At 29.1% G+C, this 27820-nt stretch overlaps 12 protein-coding genes across 12 annotated transcripts; 6 read left to right on the plus strand and 6 right to left on the minus strand.

Annotated features, from left to right (window-relative positions):
* Positions 1-67: 67 nt before the first annotated feature.
* OCT59_008189 (uncharacterized protein) lies at positions 68-3117 on the minus strand. The gene is made up of 12 exons (XM_025318409.2): positions 2886-3117; positions 2289-2759; positions 2037-2199; positions 1837-1961; positions 1633-1770; positions 1390-1547; positions 1166-1307; positions 866-1076; positions 689-788; positions 461-594; positions 333-395; positions 68-245 (listed from the first exon to the last, which is right to left on the minus strand). Exons 1-12 carry the CDS (start codon positions 2901-2903, stop codon positions 166-168), a joined length of 1803 nt encoding a protein of 600 aa, XP_025176219.1. The 5' UTR covers positions 2904-3117; the 3' UTR covers positions 68-165.
* Positions 3118-3246: 129 nt separating this feature from the next.
* On the minus strand, positions 3247-6105 carry OCT59_008190 (uncharacterized protein). The gene is made up of 3 exons (XM_025310990.2): positions 6006-6105; positions 5139-5923; positions 3247-5071 (listed from the first exon to the last, which is right to left on the minus strand). The coding sequence occupies exons 2-3, from the start codon at positions 5809-5811 to the stop codon at positions 3765-3767; spliced, it is 1980 nt and encodes a 659-aa protein (XP_025176220.1). The 5' UTR covers positions 5812-5923; positions 6006-6105; the 3' UTR covers positions 3247-3764.
* Positions 6106-7074: 969 nt separating this feature from the next.
* OCT59_008191 (uncharacterized protein) lies at positions 7075-8829 on the plus strand. The gene is made up of 3 exons (XM_025318410.2): positions 7075-8017; positions 8097-8238; positions 8318-8829. The coding sequence occupies exons 1-3, from the start codon at positions 7143-7145 to the stop codon at positions 8594-8596; spliced, it is 1296 nt and encodes a 431-aa protein (XP_025176221.1). The 5' UTR covers positions 7075-7142; the 3' UTR covers positions 8597-8829.
* Positions 8642-9904, minus strand: OCT59_008192 (uncharacterized protein). Its single transcript, XM_025318411.2, has 5 exons — positions 9741-9904; positions 9523-9656; positions 9210-9351; positions 9020-9111; positions 8642-8942 (listed from the first exon to the last, which is right to left on the minus strand). The coding sequence occupies exons 1-5, from the start codon at positions 9858-9860 to the stop codon at positions 8879-8881; spliced, it is 552 nt and encodes a 183-aa protein (XP_025176222.1). The 5' UTR covers positions 9861-9904; the 3' UTR covers positions 8642-8878.
* Positions 9905-10231: 327 nt separating this feature from the next.
* On the plus strand, positions 10232-11418 carry OCT59_008193 (uncharacterized protein; the record flags this gene model as incomplete). The annotated part of the gene is made up of 5 exons (XM_025318412.2): positions 10232-10258; positions 10316-10388; positions 10466-10522; positions 10593-10670; positions 10743-11418. The coding sequence occupies 5 exons, from the start codon at positions 10232-10234 to the stop codon at positions 11318-11320; spliced, it is 813 nt and encodes a 270-aa protein (XP_025176223.1). The 3' UTR covers positions 11321-11418.
* On the minus strand, positions 10713-11792 carry OCT59_008194 (uncharacterized protein). The gene has a single exon (XM_066142299.1). It carries the CDS (start codon positions 11775-11777, stop codon positions 11541-11543), a length of 237 nt encoding a protein of 78 aa, XP_065999193.1. The 5' UTR covers positions 11778-11792; the 3' UTR covers positions 10713-11540.
* A 1034-nt stretch (positions 11793-12826) lies between these two features.
* On the plus strand, positions 12827-14584 carry OCT59_008195 (uncharacterized protein). The gene is made up of 4 exons (XM_025318413.2): positions 12827-13211; positions 13294-13437; positions 13504-13903; positions 13983-14584. The coding sequence occupies exons 1-4, from the start codon at positions 12970-12972 to the stop codon at positions 14457-14459; spliced, it is 1263 nt and encodes a 420-aa protein (XP_025176225.1). The 5' UTR covers positions 12827-12969; the 3' UTR covers positions 14460-14584.
* A 161-nt stretch (positions 14585-14745) lies between these two features.
* On the plus strand, positions 14746-16707 carry OCT59_008196 (uncharacterized protein; the record flags this gene model as incomplete). Its single annotated transcript, XM_025318414.2, has 6 exons — positions 14746-14903; positions 14974-15143; positions 15224-15364; positions 15436-15598; positions 15687-16026; positions 16112-16707. 6 exons carry the CDS (start codon positions 14746-14748, stop codon positions 16301-16303), a joined length of 1164 nt encoding a protein of 387 aa, XP_025176226.1. The 3' UTR covers positions 16304-16707.
* Positions 16708-17188: 481 nt separating this feature from the next.
* On the minus strand, positions 17189-18292 carry OCT59_008197 (uncharacterized protein). The gene is made up of 5 exons (XM_025326418.2): positions 18185-18292; positions 17929-18116; positions 17718-17854; positions 17437-17644; positions 17189-17354 (listed from the first exon to the last, which is right to left on the minus strand). The coding sequence occupies exons 1-4, from the start codon at positions 18279-18281 to the stop codon at positions 17458-17460; spliced, it is 609 nt and encodes a 202-aa protein (XP_025176228.1). The 5' UTR covers positions 18282-18292; the 3' UTR covers positions 17189-17354; positions 17437-17457.
* On the minus strand, positions 18282-19238 carry OCT59_008198 (40S ribosomal protein eS10). Its single transcript, XM_025318416.2, has 4 exons — positions 19116-19238; positions 18780-19034; positions 18435-18697; positions 18282-18288 (listed from the first exon to the last, which is right to left on the minus strand). Exons 1-3 carry the CDS (start codon positions 19165-19167, stop codon positions 18537-18539), a joined length of 468 nt encoding a protein of 155 aa, XP_025176229.1. The 5' UTR covers positions 19168-19238; the 3' UTR covers positions 18282-18288; positions 18435-18536.
* A 116-nt stretch (positions 19239-19354) lies between these two features.
* Positions 19355-21972, plus strand: OCT59_008199 (uncharacterized protein; the record flags this gene model as incomplete). Its single annotated transcript, XM_025318417.2, has 10 exons — positions 19355-19419; positions 19492-19588; positions 19650-19765; positions 19840-20286; positions 20353-20488; positions 20563-20869; positions 20944-21104; positions 21166-21282; positions 21351-21413; positions 21487-21972. 10 exons carry the CDS (start codon positions 19355-19357, stop codon positions 21823-21825), a joined length of 1848 nt encoding a protein of 615 aa, XP_025176230.1. The 3' UTR covers positions 21826-21972.
* A 176-nt stretch (positions 21973-22148) lies between these two features.
* OCT59_008200 (uncharacterized protein) lies at positions 22149-23646 on the plus strand (the record flags this gene model as incomplete). Its single annotated transcript, XM_025310991.2, has 7 exons — positions 22149-22267; positions 22329-22419; positions 22493-22546; positions 22630-22740; positions 22813-22877; positions 22960-22984; positions 23057-23646. The coding sequence occupies 7 exons, from the start codon at positions 22149-22151 to the stop codon at positions 23411-23413; spliced, it is 822 nt and encodes a 273-aa protein (XP_025176231.1). The 3' UTR covers positions 23414-23646.
* Between the last annotated feature and the right edge of the window lie 4174 nt (positions 23647-27820).

A 27820-nucleotide genomic window follows, 5' to 3' on the forward strand; every position in this document is an offset into this window, starting at 1 on the left:
AAGCACGAAAATTTAAAATTTGAAGATCGGCCGTATATACTGTATACATACTATATCAATATTACCGGACGTAAAATTTATTATATTTATATATATCATGTAAAAAGAATAAGGATACAAAAAAAGAGGATCGTACAATATTTAAATTCATTATGTATATTTTAATTAATCTTCTTTCTCAACGTCAATCTCATTAAAATCATCATTTTCGAGGAAACTGTATGTATATATTTTAACACATCCATCTAGATTAATTAAAAAAGAAAGAATTTCTGATCTTAGTATTAATTCGCCAATTTGTATCTATCATAAAGTACTTTTATTCTACTAACCATCTGCACAAGTAAATAACAATGGTTTCCATGGATGAAAAATTACGTCTCTTACTTCTAAATCTACAAAAAAATTATTTGATTTTTCTAAAAAAAAAATCCAACAATTTAAATACTATTTTACTTACCATCATGATCTCTTAATATACCAGTAACTTGTCCATTTTTTAAATTGAATATAAATACACCACCGTCCATAGTTGGTGCAGCAAGATATCGCCCGTTTGAAGAAATCTTTATAAGCCATGAATTAGAATGATAACTATACTCAAAAATTAAATATACTAATAATTAAAGAACTAATAATTAAAAAATCTTATTATAAAAAATTATAAATGTATGTAAAAATATCTTACTCTTTGTGGTGATATCGTCTTATTTCTTCAAGATTAAATGATCCACCTTTTTTCGTTGGAAAATTTAACTTGTGTAATATACAAACATTAACTCTTGACGCTTTTCATTGAAAATAGGACAAACCAATTATTATTATGTCAATGTATTCATCTTCACCTTAAAAATTTTAATATTACCTATTTTACCACCTTCTGCGTCTAAAATTTCGACACCACGCGTAATAAGATAAGCGCTTTTTGGTTTTGATGATTTCTTTATTGCTTTACTACTACCCTCTTGTGCACTATCATTGTCATCTGAATCTCCTTCCAAAGATTCAACAGGATATATGAATTTGGCGCAGTCACAATATTGGGAATACATATTTCCAGAAAATGTTTGCACAAGCTTTAAAATAGAATCTCCTTTTCTTTAGAAAATACAATAGAAAAAATATCTATTAACATGATAGCAATTTTGTAATAATAAGTAAATACCTGTGCTGCTTCAAAATCATATAATCGAACATGTTCATCGGTAGCAGCCATGAAGTATCTGTTTCCAGTATTCGGAACAAATGAAACAGTGAACGCCATACAAGTTATACCATCTTCCATTCGTGTTTTGCTTATAAGAGTACTTGAAAGATTCCATGATATGTTAATTTAATATATATGCGTAAATAATAAGTGGAATTTTCATGAGAATTTTATTTACTCACGTCCAATCTTCTTGTAATTTCCATTTGATAATATAACCATCCTGACTGGTAGTTAGAAAATAAGGCTCTCCTTTGTACGTAATATTCTTTATACATAAAACTTCCTCAGAATGACCCTCGAGTCTTGCAATGACTTTTCCAGAAATTACATCAAAAATCTGTTTGACAACAGTATATATAATATAACTACTTTATGTCTAATAAATATACTTAAATGTGACACATATCACCGTTAACATTTACCTTCAAAGGACATGGTAGAATATGATTGTCATCATCTTCTTCAGACCATCGATTTCGGTCTTTCAACTTGCCACCAACAACCAGGTGTGTTTGATTATAAGTGAATTTACCGACAAAAAATTCGTCAATATTTTTTTCCTAAAAATAGCAACTAAAAAATATTAAGTTTCTGTGATATAATTAAATATTAACAACCTGATATACCTCAGTGTCTCTCAATTTTTGAATTAATTTGAATTCTCTTGTGTCCCAAATTCTTGCAGCTCCTACATTACAAAATGTTACGAGCATCGTTCCATCTGGTGATAAGGTCATTCCAGTAATTGGTCCTTAAAAGAAAATGCATAATAAATCAGTAATCGCTACAATAATATTTTACTGGCCAAATAAATGAATGTAATTACCCTGATCACGCACATCTACATTGATCAACTGAAGTTGATACTGAAAATTAAGATAATTTATCATTCCAGTATTACTTTCTGCATGAAATTGCCAGTAATTATCAGGATATGTGCTGGCAAGTTTATCAATATTGCATGGAACATATTGTGGCGCTTTTGATCCCTGTTTAAAAGTTATTATATGAATAATTTAGTGATCGGTGAATCAGCCAATTCACTATTTAAAATTAATAAGATAAATAAGATAAATACCTCTAATTTCTTCGTTTTTTTTGACTTTGTTGATAGTACAGCTTTCGATTTACCTTTGGAATTTGTAATTTCTTTACCCTTTGAGATACTACTGCCAGATTCCTTATTTTTTATTCTAAGTTTAATAATCGCTGTTTTCTTTTCCTGTTTTACTGATGATTCGTCACACGAATTATCGACTTCCTTCTTTTTATCTTTTTTACCCGTAGTAATTGTTTGAGTATCCTCTAAATTAGATTTTTCTCCTGCTCCTTCTATTTTAAGATTATCGGAAGTTGTTTCAATTTCTGGTTGTTGAAGTGGCTTAGTAGTTGCTTTATGATTTTTTTTATCTTTTTCGGATATTGTCTTTGCTTTTTTTTTCTTTGCTTCAAGTGCAGCTTGTCTTTCTGTTAATCGCGCCTGTTCTGTTAACAACTGTTCTTGTTTTCTCTTTGATAACGTTGAAGTACGTTGACTTCGTCTTAATGCCTACGATAAACAATAATATAAATTAAATAATATTATTTATTACAATATAATATCAAATACTCAAAAATGACGGTGAAAAACTTTTATTTCTTTTCAAAGAAGTTCTTTTGAATAATTAAACCTTACATTTTGCTCCCCCGACATTTTTTTTTTTTATTCCGCTTCAAATAAGAATTTATACCAAGTTAAAAATTGTGTTTTTTTAAAGAAATTCGATCAAATAAAACGAAAAATAAAAAAAAATCGAAATAAAAAGTCTAGACAATCGAACTAAAGTGACATAAACGTTTTCGTAATTTACACGAAATTCTACACAAATTAGCCTTTGAATGCAATAAAATGGCCTTTGAATGCAAGAATTGCAAATTCGGATACTAAATGTCAAAACGCGTTCATTTTTAAATAATGCAGTTGTTTCACAGTAATTTAATCCACGTGATCAGGATAATTTTACGAGGTAATTTCCGTTGCTTTTTAGGTAAATGACGCGATCCAATTAATGTAAAAAGAATCGGAAATAATATTCAGTCAATTCATATTTTTCAAATATGGGAAAATGGTTGCGTAATTAACGCGTTAAAAATTTAATCTCTCGGTTGTCTAAGTGTAATATGTACTTTTTTTTATTAATTTTATTAATAGAATATTTTTTTAATTCTTTTTTTCTTCATTAACGTTTTTTTCTTTTTAATCAAAAAAAAAAAATAAAAAAAATAAAAATAAAATAAAATTTTAAGCGAAAAAATAAAAATTTTAAAGAAATTATTATTAAACTAATTAATCAAAAGAAGTGATAAAATTGACCAGAAACTATATTACAGTAAGAAAAATCCTTTTTTTTTTAGAAAAGAAAAAAAAGGAGATTTAAATAAAATTTCACCCAATTAATCAATCCCTTTTTCTCTATTTCCATACCAAAAGAAAAAAGAATCTACATTAAAATTAACATCCAAAACATAATAAAATAAAAATTTTTTTTTTTTAAAAAATAAATGGTGATCTGTACTAGGAAAAACTATCCCTTGCGCCATCAAATCCTTCAATATAATTATCATTATCTCTATTACTTCTAACTTGTCTAACTTCACCGATATCGCCTAATTCGCTCTCATTTTCGTCCATCCTTCTCATACTAGAATATCTTCTTGGTAGATTTTCAACGCTATTATTCAAACTTTGTCTTGATCTCTCATCTGATAATTGACTAGATGCCGGACTTTCTCCAAAGACCATTAATCCACCACCTTCTCTGCTTTCCAGATTATCACTTCCATTATTAATATCATCTAAAGTCGAATCAGTCGTATATGGTGGTTCACCTGCTATTGCTATACTTATACTCCGACTTGCACTTTCACTTCCGTTTCCGATAGTATTATTATATTCAGCAGAAGTGGGGGGTGTATTATCATCACCAACATTACCAACGAATTCTGCAACACAAACATTAGGAAAAGCACCTTCACTTCCTGTACTCCTATTTATCCCTACAGCCCATCCATCATCAAATCTTTGCTTAACTTCTATTATATCATTTAAAGATAATTCCAATTCATCAGGTAATTGTGCTGAATAAGGAAATAGCACAACTACTAAACTCACTTCTTCTCTTACACCAGAATCGGAGTTAGGTGAGGATATATGTCGAATTGATGTAGTTGATGAATTTGCTGTTCCCGTTAAAGGAGGCGAAGGCGTAGGTATACTTAAAGTTACATTTGGATTATAGTTATTTACATTTAAATTAAATCCTATATTTCTATTTCCTGTATTATTATACATATTATTATCATAATGAGAATTGTTATTAGTTCCACTCATAGCCAAATCAACACCTTCAGCACTTATGTTTGATAATAAACTTCCAGTACCAGTATTTGAAGGAGTATTGGGCGTTACGCTACTATGCGAACGTCTTCCAATCATTTCCGTTGATGCTCCGTATTGATTATGACCATCAACATTTGGAGGTCTGAAATAAAAATATGGAGTTGCAAAAAAACTGCTTCTATCTCCTTTTCCGTGTCGTTTTTTTACACAACAAAATATAATGACACCCAATACTAAACAACCTCCTACTATTGTACCCAACACTAGTGCTAATCTGCTCGCATTATTACTTTTGCCATCAAATGCTTCTATACCTGATGCGTTGTTAGGCAAATTTGATGGCGTTAAGATTGTCGGTGCAGAATCGCTTACCGATGGTGCATTCTGAAAACATTCTAATATATCTTTAGCCGTGTCACAACACGAATTTGAGTTATCGCTTTTGCAATATGAGCATAATCCATTTGTATCAAACTGAAATCCTAAATAAAGGAAATAGAAAAATTAACATCCGTTTGAATATCTCTTATCTCATTTCATACAACATACCACAATTAACTAATTCATTTTCTTCTCCAGAGATACAATTTTCAGAGTCGTCAGCGGAATTTTGAGGATTTTCACACCATCTATTCAAATCTTCCAATTTCTCATCAATATTAAAAATTATCTCAGTAGTGCAAACGTTAGGACTGTAAGATATTTCTAGTAAAGATGCTAGATGATCTTTACAAGTTCGTTTACACAATTTCCTTTCTTTTAACGAAGAATTATTACATATTTTACTTTGAGGTCCTTGCACAAGGTATGCACAAATTGTTGTCAGAGTATACCTTGCATAGACAGTAAAGCTTGATGCTATTTCAGAAGAGCACATTTCCGCATTTAAAGAAGAATTTGCATCGTCTTTATATTTCCACTTAATATATTGAGTATTTACATAATTCATAATTAATTCATCAAATATGGTTATATTTTCTGCATTCAATAGCCAATCAAAATTTGTATCAAAAATAGCTCCACTTGAGTTTTGAAAGGACGGTAATGATTGTGAAGAAGCTGAGGATATATAGTATTGTGAGAAAGCGGGACATGTTACTGTGTTAGTAAGTGGAAGGCATGGTGGTGCTTTTACTGCTTGAGAATAACTTGCTAATGGATAAAAAGTTAAAAGGATTATAAGGTTGAGGAGAATTATTTTGAATTTTAATTTTGATGACATTTCGTCAGTATAGGCATTTTTGATAGGAGTTATTAGTCGTTCAGTTTTAATAAAAAGGAGGGAGAGATAACTCTCAAAAATGGACACTCTTCTTAATTTCGGTTTACTAAAACTAAAAAATTAAAAGAACCATTAAAATTAGAATATATTGTTAACTGAATTGTTGTTTTATGTAAATGATTTTAATAACTTACTTTTTTGTCAATAAATTTTTATATTTTCATTGTTCGTTGTTCGAAATAATTTTATAATATATAAAAAAGTTATTATTATATATAAATATAAATATAAATACAAAAAAAAAAAAATAAAGTAAAAAAAAAACAATAAAATAAAATAAAATAAAAAATAAAAATAAAAAAAAATAAAAAACAAAAATAAAAAATAAAAAGTTTCAAATAAAATTATCTTTTTATTAATTTGATTAAAGGAAAAAATAAAAACATAATAAGTATTTCACTTTGCATACTGGCAAAAAATCCGGAATTTTAATCTTTTTTTCTCACAAAAAAGATACAGCAAAACTATACTTTTATTACCTAGTTACTATACTTTAAAAAAGTTTAAGCTTACTTCACACATACATTAGCATACATACATTCAAACGACAATTCGGTTTGGACGATTTATGAGTATACGAAAAGGAAAAAAAGAAAAGGATCCTTTGAGAAAAGTTGGTGTAAATGATAATTAATTTAAAAAAATTAGCGGAAAAATATATAAAGAACAATTTAGTTCATCAGATCCTTATTAGGAAATGTTCCCTTGAGGCGATTGTGTTCGTGCTTGTAATACAACTTCATAACCGATTTCGATACACGGTCTTTTTAGTTTATAAAGATATATCTGATATTTATTATATTACAAAATAAGAAATTTGCGCGGGTTTACATACAATAAGAATAGAGACTTTACGCCGTAATTCAAGTTTACTAGACGAGGCTTTTAAAAATGTTATATTAGGAAATATCCGTAATTTCATCTTACGCAGCAAACTCTTTCATTTAAATTTTAAACTTAGTAAAGTAGAATTACAAAGTAAAAAATAAGTTGTTATCTGTTAATATATCTACTGAGAAAAACCTATCCTTTTTGTAAAAGTTGTTTTCCTTTTTGAAATTTAAAAAGGGATCCTTTTTTTCTTTACTGGTAAATCAACTGCGTATGCTTAAGAATTAAGAAAAGATTTGATTCGCTTGTACAACATGTATACAGATTGCTTTGTAATTTTGTTTCACAATATCTCTATAAATAAACACGTTATAATAAACGCGTATTTTTTTCTTTTTACCTGTTTTTTTTTAAAAAAAAAAATTATAATCTAATCAAAAATGAGCTTCGCGATTAATTTTATTATTGATCATCCTGATGACGAAAATCAAATAGAAAACTCATCTAATCTTAATAATTATTACTGGGATGATTTTTTTACTTCAGTTAATGAGATTTCAGATGAAGCTACTGGTCAAGTTATTCAACTTCAAGAATCAGAACAAAAAGAACTTATTCCTAAAGAACTTGTAATAGAACACTCTCCAATTCCTAAGCTCCCAATAAATTTACCTTCTCCTTCTCCTTTATTGGAAGCAACTAAACCACCTCCATCAATAATTTTAGCTTCACCTCCTTTACAACCACATTTATTATCATCAACAGCATCAAATATTTTACCGCCTATAATCCTACCTCCATTAACTCCCTTTGCTGTTAACATTCCTCCTCCAAAGAGAATAGAACTTCCAACTACTATTGCAATACCTCCTCCGGAAATATCAACTTCTCCTTTAAGAAAGTCCCCAAAATCACCTTTAAAATCTATAACACCAAAGTTAATTCAAAGAAATTCTAAAGTTAGGCCAGATGAACAAGAATTAACGCGTCCATCTTCGCCAAAATCTTCTATTATGAATATTAACAAAGTTGCTACTCCGGAATTTCCCTTAAATATACCGCCGGAACCAAAACCGGTGATTTTGATGAATTCACCCAAGGAAAATCCGGAAAAAGTAGGATCGTTGGTAGATGAGATGCAAGTAAATTTAATAGAAACTTCTGAAAATTCACAAAATTCCGAAGAAAATCCTACCTTCGAGAAACTTAAAAATAAACAAGCTTGGATTAAAAGGATGCGCTTGAAATTTAGCGTAAGACCGGAATTTGAGATTACACAAAATATTTTGCACCCAGATGGTTCTTTAAATCAAGAGTATGATATTAATTTTTTTTACTCATTAATTGTTTTACGTATGTAAGATAGTTTATTTGATTGAATTTATTATGCAAAGTTATTTTCGACCTTCAAAAGGATCGATTCCTCAAATACAGCGTAAATGGTCAGATAAGGAACGTGTTCTGCTTATTAAAGGTATAGAAAAATACGGCATTGGGCATTACAAGGAAATTTCCGATGAATTTTTGCCGGATTGGGTTTGTTGATGTTTATTTTATTATTTATTTACATATGAATTTTATTAATATTTATTATTGGAAATACATTTTCTTAAAGTCTGCACAAGATCTTCGCGTAAAAACGATGCGATTAATTGGAAGACAGAATTTACAACTTTATAAAGAGTGGAAAGGAGATGAAAATGCGATTAAAATTGAGTATGAGAAAAATAAAAATATTGGATTAAAAACAGGGATGTGGAAAGCTGGAACTTTAGTTTATGATGATAATGGAGTTGTCTTGAAGATGATTCAGGAAATGTCAGGTGATAGCAAAAAGAGGAAAAGAAATGGACAGGATAATTTGGAGGGAGAAGAAGAGATTGAAATTGATTAATTCTAATATTGTTATTATTCTGGAATCTGGATAAGACAATATTAACATTAAACATCACCATATATTCAAAAAAAATTGTTATATTATACTTAAAATAAAATAATTATCCATATCAGATTTAGATACAAGAGTTCCAAATTAAACAACAATAATAATTTAATATTTGTTGTACATACAAATTTATACAAAATAAATTCTATTCAACTATTAAAAGTTAAAGTTGAAAATAATAAAAGTACAAAGAAACAAAATAAATAAAAAAAAACTCTAACTTTTTTTTATTTAAAGGTAATTACGATAACCGCTTTCATCATCAGCACTCTGTGCAATCCAAAGTATAAAAGTACTAAATATGATGCGTGAAAAATCAATATATTAATAAATAAATAAAAGAAAAAGAATAATTTTAAATTATTATTTTACCTGAACATGATGGAAAGGTTTTGAATGATCAATGCAATTCCAAAATATGTATGTGGTGATTCAATTACAATATATTTAAGAATTAATATGGTCTAAAATTTAAAATAATTAGCAAGTATCAAACTGGATTTCAAATAAACCATAAATGTAAATAACCGATATAATAAAATCCAGTTTGACTTATACATACAAAAGATCCGGCAAGTCCACCAGCCAATGCAGCGAAGCCCACAAATAAGAACAGGCGAGCATACATATTAACTTCACCACCGTATCCGTAAGGTCCGTAAAAATTACCAGGCGTAAGATTAGATTTATTAATGAGATTAATACTATATTATTTATTTATTTATTTACAAAATATTTAAAACGTTACAAGAAAAAACACGAATCAAGTAAATTTTTTTTTTAGAATACAAATATATATTATTATTACGTAGGTTAAATTCGTTAAGGGTGTGAATTTTTTTTAATTCACGATTCTTGAGGAAAAAAAAACTTACATTATCATCCCAATTGTACTTAGAATTCCACATATCCAGTCCTCAAAATTCATTACAGGAACACTATCATCATCACTTTTCAAATAATTAGAATACACTACGGCATCAATAAAAAACCACCACCCTATTGCAAACTATTAATATATCAATAGATTAATGTCCGTATGTTCGTATGAAAAATATTTCAAGCACATAAATAACTTTAAAATTTCTCATACCAAGCCCCCGGAAATATAGACCCCAGCTTCTCGTTTCTTTTCTGTTAAATGAGGTAAGGCTGGGATCGGGATGAGGCAAACACGCTGCCTTTCATTATCAAATAATTGTGAATGTGACATTTGTGTTTCAACGAAAAATGGATATATTTTTTAAGAGATTCCCTATATTAAGCCTTTTATATTGTTTCAATATTAAGATACAGAAAATCCTACCATACTATATTAATAGTAGTATGGCACGCCAACTTGGACAAGTTAAATGCAAACTGTAAATCTTTTGATGCAAATCTTTAATAAAAAAAGAAATAAATTTCCTTAAAAAGGATAAATGTGATGTAACCTATTCTATAAAAGGAAAATTTTGTACTTTTAGATCGACTTTTCTTGGATGACACTTTATGACGGTGATCAGAAGGATCAGAAGATCAATTGATTTACTTAAAATTATAAATAGTATTTATTTTCTCTTCTAAATTCTAAAAAAAAAAGAAATGTTTACTACTAAAAAGCCATTTAAAGTATGTTAGCTCTCTTTTTTTTTGTTTCAAATTTCGAATATTAATTCTTGTTCTTAGACAGAATATGCCGTGGAAATGACTTGTAATTCATGCGTTGAGTCTGTGAAAAAAGTTTTAACTCAAATTCCGGGTAAATTTTGTTCGAGATTATAGACCTTCATCACCATATGAAGTATTTGTTAAATAATTAATTTTAAATATTTGTAGGAATTAACCGGTTTGATATTGACCTTAATGATCAAAAAGTCATTGTCGAAGGAACAGGTAGCGTAAAACTATAATTTAGATTTAATCAAACTTTTTGTATATTTATTTTTTGTCAATTGACAAATAGCGCCTCCTTCAGCTGTTTCAAAAAAATTAAAAGAAACAGGAAAGAAAGTAATTGTACGCGGGCAAGGCACTATTCAAGGTTAATTCTCATAAAAAAAAACTTCATTTCTCACGCGTAATTAAAATAATTGAAGAAAAATTTATTATTTAGGTCAGCACGCTGGTGCAGCAGTTTGCATTTTTGATAATTATACTTATATACCATTAGATCAAGGTGAAACTACACGATTAAAAAAACCACAAGGACTTGCTCGCTTAGTTCAAATAGACACCGATAATTGTTTGATTGATGTTACAATACAGGGGATATCTCCTGGGTATCACGGAATTCACATACATGAATTGGGAGACATTTCAAGAGGTTCTGAAAGTACCGGAAATCATTATAATCCAGATAATGTTGAACATGGAAATATTGAAAAAGGTCATGTTGGAGATCTTGGAAATATTTATGTTGATGAAAATGGTTGGGGAGATTTAGTGATCGAAAGTAATAGAGTTAAAGTATGGGATGTTATTGGGAGATCTATGGTCATTTCACATAAAAAAGATGATGAAGGAAAAGGAGATAACAAACAAAGTAAAATTGATGGAAATTCTGGTCCCGGAATTATTGCTGGAATTATTGCAAGATCTGCTGGTGCTTTTGAAAATACGAAGAAAGTATGTGCTTGTTCTGGTCAAACTCTTTGGGAAGAAGCTAGAATTTATGATAAGTTAAATAAGTAATGAGGTAAAGTATATGATAGTACTAATTTAATTTATTAAAAAAAAAAACTGAAATTTTTGCCTTTAAATGAAAATAAATATAACGACTTTGTTAATTTAAAAAACTTTGGAAATCAAAATTGCAGTAATATAATTCATATAATGCTGTAGAAAGATTTGCTAACGAGTTATCTAATAAATAACCCTTCCTCTAAGAATATTTAGAATCGTAATAGAACAATCAATCCTCTTGCAATTTTTTATTTTTATTTTGATAAACTTTCCAACATTCTTTAAAATTATTTAATTCTTTTTGGCATAATCTCCAATCTTTTTTGTCAGCAAAACATATCTGTAATTCTTCATTTTCTTTTGCGCAACCAGTTTTAATTATTCTTTCTTCATATTCATCAGGTTCATCTATAGTTTTAGTTATATTTTGCGGAGAGTGTGAAGATTTATTTTTTGCGTAATCCATAATTTATGTGCGAGTAAAAGTCTATTTTTTTTATCCAGGAAATTGTGCAACCTTACAATTAGAAAAATTTAAATAATTCAATTACTAAAATTCTCAATTTTACATTTTATCATGTGAGCCAATCAGAAATCAATAATAAATCATGTCATTTAAAATCATGTCATTTAAAATCATGTCATTTAATAATTTAATATTCATTGATGACTATTTTTAGTGTGGTCGGGCACTTCCCCTCCAGCGCTGTCAATTTTGGCGGTTTGGTTCACAGTTTTTTAGATTACGTTTGGCTTACGTACTGTGACTTTGTTCACGTGGAATATAAAAATAAAATAAAAAATTATTGGGTACTTTTTTGTAAAAAAATGGTTTTTCTTAGGAATTTGAAGCTGATTGATTGTTACTATAAGCTATTGTGTTGTTCGATTCCATTTTGGATACAGCATTCATTTAAATATTTTAATTATTGATCAGCTCGTACTCTCGTAGCTCATCTATCAATTAAATGTCAAATAAAATAATGATCGTTTGTTAGTAAGTAATTAAAGCGCATATGAAATGGTAAATCAAATAAAAATAATAAATTATTAACCATATGAAAATAAATCGTCAGTTTCCAAAAACAGCCTCATACATCAAGTTCCAGCGTTCATATGAAAAAATTGACACGAAAATTAACACATGTTTGTTTATGACTGATTAACACGATTAACACATGAATACTGACCTCATTCTGACGCGGACAAAAGTCTATTATTAGATTTAGTTAAATATTTCCCGAATACATTGAACACATCAATTCCCACGTTTGATTCTTTAATGATTCATTAATTGCTAATCCGTCACTCAAATGGTTCACTATCGTCGCCAAAAAAAAATCTTAACCATTTTTTTTTAAAACGAGATCTCTAACTAATTACTTAATTATTTACTGTAAAACGGGATAAAAACAGACTTTTGTCCGAAAATAGACGTGTCCACAAATAAAATGGGGGTTTTGGGGGTGGCAGATCTCGTAATAATCGCGTGAATCTTAAAATGAGCATCGGCTCGTGGTCTTTTTTTTTTTGCTATTTGGAATGATGAATAAGAAGTAAAATCCACTTTATAAAGGACGCGAAAAACCCCGTTTCATAAAAAAAAGAAAAAAATTTTGATTTTTTTTTTCATTCTTTCCTTGTATAAATAAATCAAAATGGCTGCTGCGCCAGTAAAAAAACCCAATGATTCTTCGCTTCCCAGTAGCTTTAACGATGATATACAAAAGCAAAAATACATTAATAAAAAACAATCCCATGCAGGTAATGAGGCTTGGTGGATAAATGGAGCTTTCGTTATCATCGTACATATAGTTTCACTTCTTTCATTTTTAACATATACTGCGGATAGAAAAACATGGGTTATGACCTTTGTGATATGTCAATTGGCAATGTTTGGGTAAACTATTAAAATTTTTTAATTATTTATAAATTGATATCAAGTTCCAAAATGTAATTCCTGTTCTGCTTTATTTTAAAAGAATTACTGTTGGATATCATCGATTATGGAGTCACCGAGCATACGAAGCCGAGCTTCCCTTGCGCGTTGTTTTAGGTTTATTAGGTACACTTGGATTCCAAGGATCCATCAAGTGGTGGGTTCTTCGCCACAGATTACATCATAGGTATGAATCATTACCTTTTCATATTTCTATACATAAACATAAATATTAATTTTTATCTCAATTTAGATGGACGGATACGGAACACGATCCCTATTCGGCAGCAAAAGGATTTTGGTTTTCCCACATGGGCTGGATTTTCAAAAGACCACATTACCCACGCTTGAAATTAGTTGACGCTTCTGATCTTAATGCAGATCCAGTAGTAAGATTCCAGCATAAATATTATGTACTTTTAGCGTTAAGCTGTGGATTAGGAATTCCTACTATGATCGCCTCGTTATGGGGAGATGCCCTCGGTGGATTCTTATACGGTGGTATCCTAAGTCGTACTATTATTTGGCACTCTACTTTTTGCATTAATAGTTTTGCACATTGGGCTGGCGAACAACTTTATTCTAATGAAGTTTCTGCACGTGGAAACTTATTACTTGCCATGATGACTCACGGTGAAGGGTATCACAACTTTGTAGGTTTGAAACGTTCACTACACTTCTTTTTAGATGTGCAAGCCTTATTAACATGAAATTTATTGTTTGTATACATAGCATCATGAATTCCCTAAAGATTTCCGAAATGGGTACCGTTTATGTGATTGGGATCCCTCAAAATGGATTATATTTACTCTACATAAATTAACAAATCAAGTTCCAAATGTATCTCGTGTTCCTGAAAATGAAGTTCGTAAAGCAATGGTAAATATGGAAATTATTAAAGCCCAAGAAAAATCTAAAAAATACGATTGGGGAATTGATCCATCCTCATTGCCCGTCATCACTTACGAGCAGTATAAACAAAAACAAGAACAAGAAGGAAAAGAATGGATATTAGTTGATGAATATGTGTTGGATGTTTCGTCATTTAAGGACGATCATCCTGGTGGTGCAAAAATTTTGAAGAATTATTATGGTAAAGACTCCACTAAAGCATTTCATGGTGGTTTGAATGATCATTCTAAAGCCGCCAATACCATGACGGCTATGTTTAGAGTTGCCAAAATCGAAAAGAGTCAGAAGGAAGAATAGGACAATATTACCAATTATATTTTTTAAACATATAATATCTTGTAACTTTATTTTAAACTAATAGTGTGATATCATTTAATCTAATAAACCAAATAAACCAAATATTTTTAATATTTCTATACAAATAAGACTATTCCAATATTTACCTTATATGTCTAAGTAAAAATGCCAAATCACGTGATTATACATGATAATTTCTACTTATGTGTGACATTACATCACTTTGAGAATTCAATTTTTTAAACCCGAATTTTTTCTTTTTTTTTCGTTAACTAAAAAATAAAATATGGATAATAGCGGAGAAAAAGACGATATTCAAGTTCCAGAATCTAAAAAAAATGAATTTAGTGGTTTTTTGAAAACTCTCTCTACTTTCACTGGCGATATCTACAGTCTAACGTGTCCCAGTTTTCTTTTATCAGGCGTTTCAACACTAGAATATGGGTAAGCCAAGCTACTTTCTTATATAAAAGTTAAATTTATTTTTAACTCGTTTAAAATTTTTAAACGATAGACAATATTGGGCAGACTATCCTGAATATTTTGCTGCTATCTCTCAACCAGCTGATGAATTGGAAAGAGCTGTTGCCGTGTTAAGATGGTATATAAGTACTTTATATGGTTCTTTTGCATCAAGAAAAGACAAAGATAAAATCGAAAAAAAGCCGTTCAATCCTATTCTTGGTAAGGTATTTTTTTTTTAGTTATCAAAGAAAATCAATCACGTATATATCTTCCCTTATATCCCTCTTGTTAAATTATAGGTGAACAATTTTTGGCAAGATGGGAAGATAGAAATGGATCCGGTGAAACTATATTGTCTTCAGAACAAGTAAGTCATCATCCACCAATCTCAGCAGTTTATCTTGAAAACCAAAAAGCAGGTGTTTCAGCAAATGGACATAGTATGTATATTGTTTATTTTACTTCTTACAGGAAATCATTTTTTAAGAGAGATCTTTACTTTTTTATTCAGCCGGACAGAAAAGTTCTTTCAAAGCAACTGCAGCTCGAATTGATGTCATACAAGTAGGTCATGTAATAGTTCGTATGAGAGATCATCCAGAGAAATATTTAATTACTTTGCCATCTTTACAAATTCTTGGATTATGGAGAGGGGCTCCTTATGTAGAATTGAGGTTTGTTAAAGTAATAAGGTTTATCGTTTTTTTTTTCAATTAATAAATTTGTAATTTTTTTTCTTTTATTTTATGTCCTTCTTTATAGCGGAACTAGCGTGATTCAATCTAATAATTATAATATTTTAATAGAATTTAGTGGAAAGGGATGGCTATCGGGGGATAAACACACTTTTAATGGAGTAGTGCGCAAAAATGGATCAAAAGAGCAACTTTATGTCGCTACTGGCACTTGGTCAGGGAAATCTAACTTAGAAAATTGTAGAACTAATGAAAAAACAATCTTCTTAGATATACAGAGCTCTCAAAGAGCGGTTCCTATAATTGCACCAGAAGAGGATCAAAATGCTTTGGAAAGTAGAAAATTGTGGAAATATGTATCACAAGCCATTGACTCGGGAGATTTTGCTACGGCTTCTAAACTAAAGGTATTGTGAAAAATTCTTTTTTTTTAAATATATATATATATATATATATAGAACTTTTTATTTATAATTTTTATTAATTTAATAGGGTGAGATTGAACAACGTCAGCGTGATAAAGTTAAAAATGGCGAAGAAACAATTCTTCAATACTTTGATTGGGTAGAAGATGATCAAGTGTTTTTAAACCTTAATAATTTAATTAATAACAAATATCAGATAGAAGAAAAATACAGGGAGAAAGGTAGCTGGGTATTTAAGAAGTTATCATTTGAACAATAATGATATTAATTTATAATTATTGGTTTAATTGTAAAATATACCTATTTGTGTTGCAACGCACCTCTTTTTATTCCTACGAATAAATTTGTCTGCAAAATTTCAAAATAAGGTAATAATCACACAGAAATACCATATATATTAAATATTTTCATATTTTGTTTTATTTCACTTCATTCTAAATAGAATTTATTTTTTTTTATATATTTTACTTAACTTAAAATCCTTAAAAATTGAGTTTTAAATGGGTTAAATTAACTAGTATTCTAACTATGTAGTACTTTTGAATTATAAAAGCAACATAATATAATAATTTTAAATATCTATTTAAATTCTAATAAATTTATTTGATTTTTATATTATTCTTTCTTTTATTTGACTTCACTTCTTAAAGAAAGTAGCATAACAATATACTTAATTGCCTTTATCATTACTAAATATAATTAACCATTCTCAAATTATAATTTTTATATTTTTATTTATACAGCTATTACTGGATATAATAAATCTGCTATAAAATGAGATTGCTATATTTTACAGTATTATCAAACTGTAATGTTATATTAATAATAATTTTCTAAATAACAAATTTATGTGAAACTTGATTTCAAAGACCAGTTATAAAAACTCACGGTCTCGTTTTCAATGTAAACAAGTTCACCATGTGCTTTTTTAAAATAATTTTGGTATTATGTGTAAAATTGGCATATTATTATAATTCACTATATGAACATATTATTATATCAACATCATTTTAATATCAACATTATTTTAATATCAGCAACATTATTTTAATATCAACATTATTTTAATATCAACAACGTTATTTTAATACCAACAACATTATTTTAATATCAACAACTTTATTTTATAACAAAGAAATCGTTCTCAAATAATAAAAGCCATATATTATTTTGGAATAATTGATTCCTATTTTGTTTCGTATTGCAATAAGCAGGTGACATTCTATAAATTTTATTTCATTAATAAAGAAATTTTTCTAAATATTATAATGCTATATACAAACCAAAATAAATTAATTCTATTAAACCAACTTATTAATGTGAATATAGTTAAAATATTTTTTTTAAAAAAAAAATAATAAAAATAAAAAACAAAAAAAATAAAAAACTCACATCTAAAAATCATCAAAATTTTTATTCAACTTTATTTTGATTATCTTCATCTTTCTCATTTTCTTCATTTGGTGATGGCTGCTTAATTTGCGTTTGTGTGGATTGCTCTCCATAAGTTTCCGATTGTAAATGTTGATCCTCATTTTCAATCCTTGGTTGTTTTGACTTTTCTTTTTTCGAGGAAGTAAAATCCGTGCTCGAGCAACCTCTACAGAAAATAAAAGTTCAACACTTTCTAAAATAAGACAGAAAAAACAAAATAATAGAACTTTAAAAATTACCTGCAACCGCATAAAACACACTCAACTATGCGTCCTTCTTCCAATTTCGATTTTGGTACGCGACAGATACACGTAGTGCCAAAATTGGTATCTTTAGGTTGAATGCATCGTAAGCAACAGAGGCGTTCAAATCCCGGCTATAAACCAAGTTTAGGCAATAATTAGAACCATAAATGCATTAAACAATAATAATGAGTTTATATATACAAACCTTTTTCCATTTGGCAATCAAATTACCATCGGCATATCCATGTTTTAAACAGTAATCATAAACATCTTTTGAAATGGCCTCTCGTTTGTAGTATAGATCATAAATGTAACGTGATCTTTGATGGTGTAAACGAAAAATAGGCCACAAAGATTCCACACGACGTTTTCCTTCGTGTGGCTCATTTTCAGCTATATTTGTAAAGAAAATTAACTTGATAGAGAATAAATATAGCAAAATAGTAATAAACTAATATTACCGTCTTTCATTTTTCGGGCAAATTCTTGCAATGTTTCTTCGATGTCTTCAAAACCTTCTGGAGGTTTTTTTGTTCGTGAATGTCTAATTTTTGGCATCTTTTTTGTGAGAGTATTTTTATTTTACTATACATCACATATTAAAAGAAAATTCGATATCACGTGATAGTGCATGATTTGACAGTTGACACCCCCGTTAAAATGATATTTGATATTGCCCGACATTTACACATGTAAAAACGGTTTTATAATTATTGAATAACCATTTTTTTTTTATTATGTTATTGGTTTAAATATTTTGTCGACAGAAACAAAATTCAGAATTTATCATGTGACTAAATATGAAATTTTATGCTATTCTGGTTGTTCACGACCACGGCCATAACCACCTCTAAATTCAGGCTTAAAGTCACCGGAAGCTCCTTCTTTTTTGCCTTCACCATCATCACGACGACGATAATCACGATCACCACGACCTGCTGTACGATAAGAACTTCCATCTCTACCTTCTCCCTCTTTTTTACAAATTAATCATAAAATAATTAAATCGGAATTTATCATATTTAAATCAAATCATAACATAACACATTAACATACCAGGGCGTGGCCTTGCAGCGGGCCTAGGTTTCTTGAAAGTAGCTGGAACAATTTCTTGAGGCAGATGTAAATATTCTCTTAAATACTCAATGCCTTTATCTGTCAAAGAATAATAATAATATTGCCATGAGAATTGTGTATTCACAAATCCTCTTGAATTTAAGCTTTGGCAAGCTTTAATCACGTGTAAATTAGGTACTTCAATGTCTTGATGTTTAGGGGCATTGAAATCTTTCTTCGCAACTAAAACGCCCTCTGAAAATAATTATCATACAATTTTAGGTTAATAAAAGATAACAAATCAAACAATCAGAAACAATTTGAAAAAAAATTGACCCTTGAAAAGATTTTCATAGATCAGTTTGCGATTTTTCTTTGGAATAAGCATCTTCGTGTCTTATCTATTTATAATTATATTCAATTGATTTTTCGAATATAAAACTTCAAACGGATGGTTTTTTGATCAAAAAAAAAATGATTTTTTCTGTTACACGTTACACTAATTTAAACCAATCATATTTCTTGTTCTATATAATTGATCAACGTCGAAAAAATTATTTTTTTTGCCCTTAATAATGTCTGCGACATTTGCGAAAGCAGGCTCTTGGGATACTTTAGAGCCTAAATTGAGTCCTTTTATGTGGGTTGAAAGTCCGCATTTCTTATTAATATAGGTAGCAATTAACAATACTTTAATCTTCTTTATCTTTAGTTTGGAAACTTTAGCGACTTTAGGATTTTCAGAAATGACCCCTGTTCAAGCAAGTGCTATTCCATTGTTTATGAAAAATAAAGACGTAGTGATTGAGGTATGTTCAAAAGATATATTTATTATAAAGGTTTTATTTTAAACTATATGTACTGGTATAGGCTGTAACGGGCTCCGGTAAAACTCTTTCATTTGTTATTCCAATAATCGAAAAATTAACTCGAAAAAAACGACTAGCAAAAAATGAAATAGGTGCTATCGTTATTACTCCAACAAGGTAGATTTGAATTGAGTTACTTCTTTTTCTTTTGTTTAATAAAACATACTAAAATAATTAATAAATCGGTAAAGAGAACTTGCACAACAAATATCTTCAGTATTTTCTATATTTCTCAAAGATCCCTCTTTACCAAAACACGCACTTATCATCGGGGGTACCACTACACTTCATGACGATATTGCTGAGTTTAAAGAATTGGGCCCGGATATTCTTATTGGGACACCGGGACGACTGCGGGATTTATTAATTGGAAAAGGAAGCGAAAAAAGTGTGGTAAATACTAAAGAACTAGAAATACTAGTATTAGATGAAGCTGATAGATTATTAGATATGGGATTCTCGCAAACGTTAGATAATATCATTACACATTTACCAAAACAAAGACGAACAGGATTATTTTCTGCGACAATGACCGATTCTATTTCTGAGATCGTTCGTGTAGGATTAAGAAACCCAGTGAAAGTTGTTGTTAAAGTTGAAGATATTATCTCAAAGGATGAACAAAGGACACCGTTAACGTAAGATTTATAAATTTTGTCGAAACCCTTATATTTAATTTCTGAAAATTTTTTTTATTATAAAAGATTGGATATCGGATGTATAGTATGTGAACCACACCAAAAATTAGCTCAGCTGATACGAATAATAAACCGTGAAAAAACTACAAAAAAATGTATTGTCTATTATGCTACTTGTGCTTGTGTTGATTATTTTTATAAAGTATATATTTTAACTTTATTTCTTAATTAATTTAGAGAATTATAATAATTTAAAATTTATTTATAACTTTTTAGATATTAACAAAATTGTCACAATTAAAAGGAATATCTATCCATTCGCTACATGGAAAAATGGATACAAAGAGACGAACAGCTACCTATCAGTCATTTATTAACCTTCCGACAACATCAAAGGCTCTTTTATTGTGTACCGATGTTGCCGCAAGAGGGTTAGATATGCCTGACGTTGATTTCATTATACAAATGGATCCACCACAAGACCCAAAAGTTTTTTCCCATCGTTGCGGTAGAACCGCAAGAGCTGGAAAAAAAGGAAAAGCTATCTTATTATTGGTTAAAGGAAGGGAAGAAGTTTACGTAGGTATGTTGTTATTATTTATTAAGCTTTACACTAAAGTTTTAATGATTTTACATGAATTACACATTATAATTTAGATTTTTTAAAAATCCGAAAAATTCCCGTACGGCTTCTTTCTTATATTTTATCTGATAATAGTAATACCATTGTAACGCAAGATACTATCGATGAAGAAAATGATAGTCTCTTGAAACAAGTTCAGGACATTGTTTTAGCGGATCGAGATTTACATGATAAGGTAGTTTGTGATAAACATTTGAATTAATCGACTTCTTTTATATTAATACTTTTTTTAAAAGGGCACGAAAGCCTTCGTTTCGTACGTTCGTTTCTATACAAAACATGACGCTAGTTACATATTTCGCTTGAAAGATTTAGATCTGGGTAAAGTTGCTAAAGGTTACGGTCTATTACGGGTAATTACGATGTTTATTATTTACGTTGATATTTTGTTCCTTAGTAATAGTTAATTGGAACTTTTTAGTTACCGAAAATGCCCGAATTAAAAGATTACAAAATTAATGACTTTGAAGAAAACTCCGTAAATGTACGTAAAACGTATTTGTTTCTTTTTTTTCCTTTTAAATATAATTGGACTTATATGTTTTTTTTGTTTCTAGATGGATGAATATAAATATGCTGATAAATCACGCGAAAAAAAGAGAAGGCAAAAGTTAATAGAGGAAAAACTAAGATATGCCACGCAATCAGATAAGATACATAAACGTCGACAACTTCCAAAGGGTTCTTGGTCTGCTAAGAAATTAGCAAAGCAGCGCAAAGCGGAACGTAAATTTAAGAAAGCCAAAAAGAAAGAATTTCTTAAAAAAAGAAATGCTGATGATATGATTGACGATGAATGGAAAGAATTACAAAAAGAAGAACGATTAGCAAAGAAGTTAAAAAAGGGAAAAATCAAAAAAGAGGAATTTGAAAAAAGAAATAACGAGTTAGATTAGCTACCTAGTTCTAGTCGTAAATTCAACACGGTCGTGTGACCGTTAAACGTTGTCCGCATATTTATTGACGCAATGTAGACCTACAGAGAAGTGTCTTATGATGTTACCTAGTAAATAAACTAAATCACATGATTTTAATTAATTAAACTCTAAAGAGATTGTCGATACTACGATGCTACCATATTTTGGTTAACAAATAAACATTATAAGGATCTACAATTTTTTTTTATTTTTGGCGGGAAATAAAAATATAAATAGAAATGATCATAAAATCAAACATATAAATTTTAGCCTTATTTCAATTATTTCAAGAACGTTTACTAATGCCAATAGAAGATCCACGCTTACGTTTACGACGGGCTGCCCGCGAAGGTAACCTAGATCTTATAAAACGACTTCTTGCAAAAACAAACATGCAAAATCCTGACCCCGAAAATGGATGGTATGGAAATAATGCATCTATTATTTTTTACTGAGAAAAATACTCATAAATCTCTCTAAAGGACGACCTTAATGTATGCTACAAGTTGCAGACATGATTATGTCGTTGAATACCTTCTTCAACAAGGACATGAAGATTTAGAGCTTTCAAGAGTATGTCATTAAATATTATTTATATCATTTTTTACCAGCTTATTTATTAACCTTATAATACAAATTCTCTAAGGACTTTGAAAATAACACTATACTAATGATAGCTGCAAAATATAATTCTTTGGAGGTAATTATTAAAAGTCATTTTTGGCAATTATTATATATTACCTATTTTTCAATTTTTTCTTTTCCTGAAATTTCTCCGCACAGATTTTGAAAATATATGCTACACTTTTTCCTAGCAGTGTTAATATGGTTAATAAGCAAGGACAGACAGCTCTTATATTTGCTTCCAAACTTGGTAATCTTGATGCAATTAAAGTAGTTATTTGTTTTATAAGAGATTTTTTTTTTTAATTTTTATTATTAATTATATTATTACATTATTTATAGTTATTGTTAGAATTTGATGCAGATATTAATCAAACAGATTTTGATGGGAATACTGCATTACATTAGTAAGTATTAATTAATTTAACTTTAATAATTCGATATTTAATTAATTAATTTTAATTATCATTCTTATTATTTTTAATTTAGTGCTGCAGCTTGGAATCAATTTCAAGTAAATATTATTATTTAGATGTTTGTTTTAATAAATACATTAAAAATATTATAATTTATTCTTTTATTTAAGGCAGTAACGATGCTAATTGAGCATGGTTGTCAATTTGCCAGCAAAAATCTTTCTGGATGGACTGCATTAGACTATTCATACTCAGTGGATATGAAGGCACATTTACAAGAATGTGCTCGTGCTTATCATGAAGAAACAAAAAATAACAGAAAACGCAACCTCAAAATTACAGTTGATTCAATTATATCACTTGATTCAATACCAGTAACAACTCGATCTGCCACCTTTCCATTAGCAAAAGCAAATATTGAATTAACACTGGAAAATAACAATCAAGGAAATTATTCCTATTCAAGTGGTTCTTTATCACCAAATGATTTGAATTTAATAAAAAGGAAAGAATCTTTACCATGGTAATTTATTTAAAATAATTAAACAATTATAGATTTTATAGATAATTTAGTTATAATTTAATCACAAAGTTTTAAGTAAAATATATAATATAGAATTAATATTTAAATTATTTAATTATTTTATATAATACAAATTATTAATATATAAAATAGAATTTTTGAAAACTTTATATAATAATATAAAAATGAGTAAATATATTAATATATTAAATTATTTTTACCCAATAAAATTTATTATTATTATTATTATTATTTATTAAGTAGTTTTTTTTTAATAATGTAATCCTGTTTATTTAAAATAAAGTTTAAAATACAAAATTTATACCCATTAATAAGGTTGCCTATCTAAACCTCTCCAAAATTCTACGATTAGTTTCTCCAAGATTTTACTATAGTTTTATTATAGTTTCGGCAAGGTTTCAGCAGTTTCAGCATTTATAATAAGTTTTGTCAGGTTTTGCTTTTCTCCAGAGTTTCGCCAACTTTTTAATAAAACTTTCATATAGTTTTGGCAAAGTTTCGCTATTTCGGCATTTCACCAACTTGCCAAAACCCCTAGTTTCTCCAGCAACCTTACCCATTAATAATAAGTACAAAGTAAATTATATACAAAATATAATAATATTGTTTAAATATCTTTTAAACCAAACTACCTTTGACCTTTCTAAATGGAAAAGGCTATACCTTTAAATCTGTTATAATAATAAAAAAATATTAAAATCCTTTTAATTTCTTTCAATTTGGAATATATAAGTATATCATATTAACCATCTATTACTATTTACTATTTACTATTTATTAATAAAATTATTTAACATATTATATTCTAAAAAAAAGAAACCCAAATATAACTGAAAACATCTAAATATATAATAAAAAACATCTAAATATATACAGAAAATGTAACAGATTTTGAAATAATTTATTTATGCTAGAATATTTTTTGTATATTTCTAGATGTTTTCTGTATATATCTAAATATTTTCAATTATATCTGTATATTTTCTGGTATACATGCTGCCAAAATAATTTGGAATGCCATAATTGAATTTGGGATTTTACTTATAATTACGGCAATCCAAAATAATTTGGGTGGCATGTATATTTTCTGGATTTTCTTTTTTATAGGATTATTTAATTTTACCAGTAATTTTATATTACTATAATATATTAATAAATAAATTTTACTAAAATTATTATTATATTTTTTGCAAAAACTATTATCAATTTCTTTTTATAATTCTATTAAATTAGCTATTAAATTTTATAATTATTAGTTGACTTAAATATACTTTAAATAATTTCATATATTAATAGTAATTATCAGTAATAAATTTATAATCTATGTTAATATTTTTTAAATTTTTAATTTTACTTAAAAGTATATCATAATACTAATATGATAATTATTATTACTACTAAACTTTATTTTTTTAACAAGTTATAAAATAATACTTTTATATACATAGTGCAGTTATTAAAGTAGCACTCTTTCATTAAGCTTAATTATAATTATACTGCAAACACTACTATTAATAGCATAAAAGTACAAAAATTACCAAATTATTTTAGCTATAATAACATGAAATAGATCTAGCGCAGACATATCACACATTTTATGTTACACGATTCAAATTATTATTTATACAGAAATATCACCAAATATTTTCAATTATATAGGTTTATAAATAGTGTAAGTTACTAGACTACACTATAATAAATTAGTATATATAATTAGACTATATATTTCAACAAAGGATTATAATATCCTTCTAATATTTTTTAAAAGATCATTAGAAGTTTCAGAATCCTATTTCATTATACTTTAAAAAGATTTTGGTTTTCTTCGATAGTTACTTTATAATATCACTAAAAATATAATATACTTTACTGTAAAAATATAATATACTAATAAATAGTCTGTCTAAATAGTAAAATTAAGGGTGCAATATCTTTGTATTAGTAGATCTATTGAAATAGATTTTAGACCAATTATAATATTCCTGAAATATTAGCTATATTAAATAAAAATTAGATTCAACTTCTAATTAGAATGAATATTAAATAATAACTCTAGTAATTAATAATCATCTTAAGGGATAAGTCTATATTTCTTTAATGTCTTCTGTCTAAAGTTGCCTGCTGAAACTCTACAGGCTATTATCGAAATATCAAAACTAAAACCTGTCGAAATGCCGAAATGCCAAAATAGGTTCGACATGTCGAAATTGTCAAAACCTAAAAATATTACGTTTCACATAATAACTCGGCATCCAATGATCTTAGAAAAATGCACCATAGCCTACATCAATCATTTATACCCGACGTTTAGCTAATGGTAGGCTTAAAATCATCTTTCTACTTTGCTAAAGTTATTACGCGCGCTCTCTACTTCTTACGAGCATCGCACTAGTATCCTATCATCCCCAAGGGGTAACCATACCACTAAGTACTTATTTTTCCTCAAGCAAACAGCACCATATATGAGGACATCCCCCATCAGGCCACATTTAAGGCTGATCTGAAACTAGGAATACACTGCCTATTCGTCCTTAAACCCATTGCATGATACTGGTACTCAATTTATTTTACAACCTTTAGAGAGCACCTACTTTCATGAAGGACTTTAAATCATCTTTCTACGATCACTAGATGCTGAGATATTGAGTGAAACGTCAAAAATTGGCATTTTGTATTTTGCGATACTGCGCCATTTGATGTTTCGCCTATTATCTTAGCATCCAGTTATCGTAAAAAGATGATTTAATCACCATTTGACTCATCATTATGAGACGATTCCAACGAGCTATGGTGCATCTTTCTACAATAATTGAATGCCGAGTTATTAAGTGAAATGTCAAATGGCGCAGTATCGCAAAATACAAAATGCTGATTTTTGACATTTCGCTTAATATCTCGGCATCTAGCGATTATAAAAAGATGATTTACCATTGCCATGTGGCGCAGTCCTGTCTGCGTCACTACTATACCTTAGGTGGGGACTTCCTGTCCAGGTGGTCACTCCACGATACCGCTTGGGATCAGTAATGGCTAGATAGTCGTCCTAGATGGTAAAGCTGAGGGTGCAATGTCTTAGTGGTAGTTTGACCTTCTGTTAGGTCTTAGACCAACCAAGGTGTTCGTGCATAAAACAGGTAGCATGGTTATGAAATTCGATTCCCTACTCGGCCTCCCATATGTATCCATCCCAAGGCTATTGATACCCACCATAAGGGGTGATTCTGGACAGATGCCTGCTACTTCCTATCCAAGTGGTCACTACAAAGTATACCACTTGGGGTAAACAACTGTATGTACTATCAGTGCTAAATAATCGCGGGCTGTACACAGGTCGAAATTAGTTAAATAGGGTATCAATAGGTTATCAATAGGTTATCAATCGGCTATCAATAGGCTACCCTGTGGTAGCTATTAACTTGCGCCATGTCTGATCACCAATCGGGCAGGCTGATTGATAAGCATTGATGTCTATTAATACGCCTTATTGATAACCAATTTGATAAAAATACCAATAGGATACTAATAGGTTATCAATAAGTTATTAATTGGCTAACAATCAGCCTGCCCGATTGGTGACAGATTATGGCGCAAGTTCAATAGGCTACCAATAGGGTAGCCTATTGATAGCCGATTGATAACCTATTGATAATCTATTGATACCCTATTTAACTAATTTCGACCTGTGGTAGTAGCCTTTGAGTGAGACTTAGTACCTAAAATGGTGGTATGGAAGGGTACTAGATGGTTGATGCTACCTGTCGAAAGTCCTTCATGAAAGTAGGTGCTCTCTAAAGGTCGTAAAAATAAATTGAGTACCAGTATTATGCAATAGGTTTAAGGACGAGTAGGCAGTGTATTCCTAGCTTCAAATCGCCTTAAATGTGGCCTGATAGGGGATGTCCTTATATATGATGCGTCTACAGGAAAAATAAGTACTCGGTGGTATGGTTACATTCTTGGAGATGATAGGATACTAGTCGATGATGCTTCATAAGAAGTAAAGGGAGACTTGGCCGTAAAAACTTTAGCAAAATAAAAAGATGATTTAACCACCATTTGACTCTTCATTATGAGACAATTCTAACGAGCTATGATGCATCTTTCTACAATCATTGGATGCTGAGTTATTACATGAAATGTAATATTTTTAGGTTTTGACAATTTTGACATGTCGAAACTATTTCAGCATTTTGATAAATCAGAGAGCCAATGTTGAAATGTCAAAATAGTTTCGACAATTTCGACATGCCAAAACTCCTTAATTTCGGCAGGCAACTTTAGTTATATAACAAAATGTTATATAACATATATAACAGTTATATAATGGTTATATAATAATTAAGAGGTATTTTAAGGTACTGTACAGTTGACCTTCTTTATAGGCACCTCC

This window comes from Rhizophagus irregularis, chromosome 16, assembly GCF_026210795.1.
Source record: "Rhizophagus irregularis chromosome 16, complete sequence".
Taxonomy (NCBI): domain Eukaryota; kingdom Fungi; phylum Glomeromycota; class Glomeromycetes; order Glomerales; family Glomeraceae; genus Rhizophagus; species Rhizophagus irregularis.

Excerpts from the sequence above, each read along its gene's own strand:
- OCT59_008194 (XM_066142299.1), bottom strand. The coding sequence starts at position 11,777 with ATGGATTACGCAAAAAATAAATCTTCACACTCTCCGCAAAATATAACT.
- OCT59_008195 (XM_025318413.2), top strand. The coding sequence starts at position 12,970 with ATGGCTGCTGCGCCAGTAAAAAAACCCAATGATTCTTCGCTTCCCAGT. Across the intron at positions 13,438-13,503 it reads CGCCACAGATTACATCATAG|ATGGACGGATACGGAACACG; the intron begins GTATGAATCATT and ends ATCTCAATTTAG. Across the intron at positions 13,904-13,982 it reads GTGAAGGGTATCACAACTTT|CATCATGAATTCCCTAAAGA; the intron begins GTAGGTTTGAAA and ends TTGTATACATAG.
- OCT59_008197 (XM_025326418.2), bottom strand. The coding sequence starts at position 18,281 with ATGCCAAAAATTAGACATTCACGAACAAAAAAACCTCCAGAAGGTTTT. Across the intron at positions 17,855-17,928 it reads TGATTGCCAAATGGAAAAAG|CCGGGATTTGAACGCCTCTG; the intron begins GTTTGTATATAT and ends CTTGGTTTATAG. Across the intron at positions 17,645-17,717 it reads TGTGTTTTATGCGGTTGCAG|AGGTTGCTCGAGCACGGATT; the intron begins GTAATTTTTAAA and ends TATTTTCTGTAG.
- OCT59_008191 (XM_025318410.2), top strand. The coding sequence starts at position 7,143 with ATGAGCTTCGCGATTAATTTTATTATTGATCATCCTGATGACGAAAAT. Across the intron at positions 8,018-8,096 it reads GATGGTTCTTTAAATCAAGA|TTATTTTCGACCTTCAAAAG; the intron begins GTATGATATTAA and ends TATTATGCAAAG. Across the intron at positions 8,239-8,317 it reads ATGAATTTTTGCCGGATTGG|TCTGCACAAGATCTTCGCGT; the intron begins GTTTGTTGATGT and ends ATTTTCTTAAAG.
- OCT59_008198 (XM_025318416.2), bottom strand. The coding sequence starts at position 19,167 with ATGCTTATTCCAAAGAAAAATCGCAAACTGATCTATGAAAATCTTTTC. Across the intron at positions 19,035-19,115 it reads CTATGAAAATCTTTTCAAGG|AGGGCGTTTTAGTTGCGAAG; the intron begins GTCAATTTTTTT and ends AATTATTTTCAG. Across the intron at positions 18,698-18,779 it reads CGCTGCAAGGCCACGCCCTG|AGGGAGAAGGTAGAGATGGA; the intron begins GTATGTTAATGT and ends TTTGTAAAAAAG.
- OCT59_008190 (XM_025310990.2), bottom strand. The coding sequence starts at position 5,811 with ATGTCATCAAAATTAAAATTCAAAATAATTCTCCTCAACCTTATAATC. Across the intron at positions 5,072-5,138 it reads AAATGAATTAGTTAATTGTG|GATTTCAGTTTGATACAAAT; the intron begins GTATGTTGTATG and ends TCCTTTATTTAG.
- OCT59_008192 (XM_025318411.2), bottom strand. The coding sequence starts at position 9,860 with ATGTCACATTCACAATTATTTGATAATGAAAGGCAGCGTGTTTGCCTC. Across the intron at positions 9,112-9,209 it reads GTGGACTTGCCGGATCTTTT|ACCATATTAATTCTTAAATA; the intron begins GTATGTATAAGT and ends TTTAAATTTTAG. Across the intron at positions 8,943-9,019 it reads AACCTTTCCATCATGTTCAG|TACTTTTATACTTTGGATTG; the intron begins GTAAAATAATAA and ends CATCATATTTAG.
- OCT59_008189 (XM_025318409.2), bottom strand. Across the intron at positions 1,077-1,165 it reads ATGATTTTGAAGCAGCACAG|CTTGTGCAAACATTTTCTGG; the intron begins GTATTTACTTAT and ends TCTATTTTAAAG. Across the intron at positions 246-332 it reads GTTATTTACTTGTGCAGATG|ATGGATGTGTTAAAATATAT; the intron begins GTTAGTAGAATA and ends TAATTAATCTAG.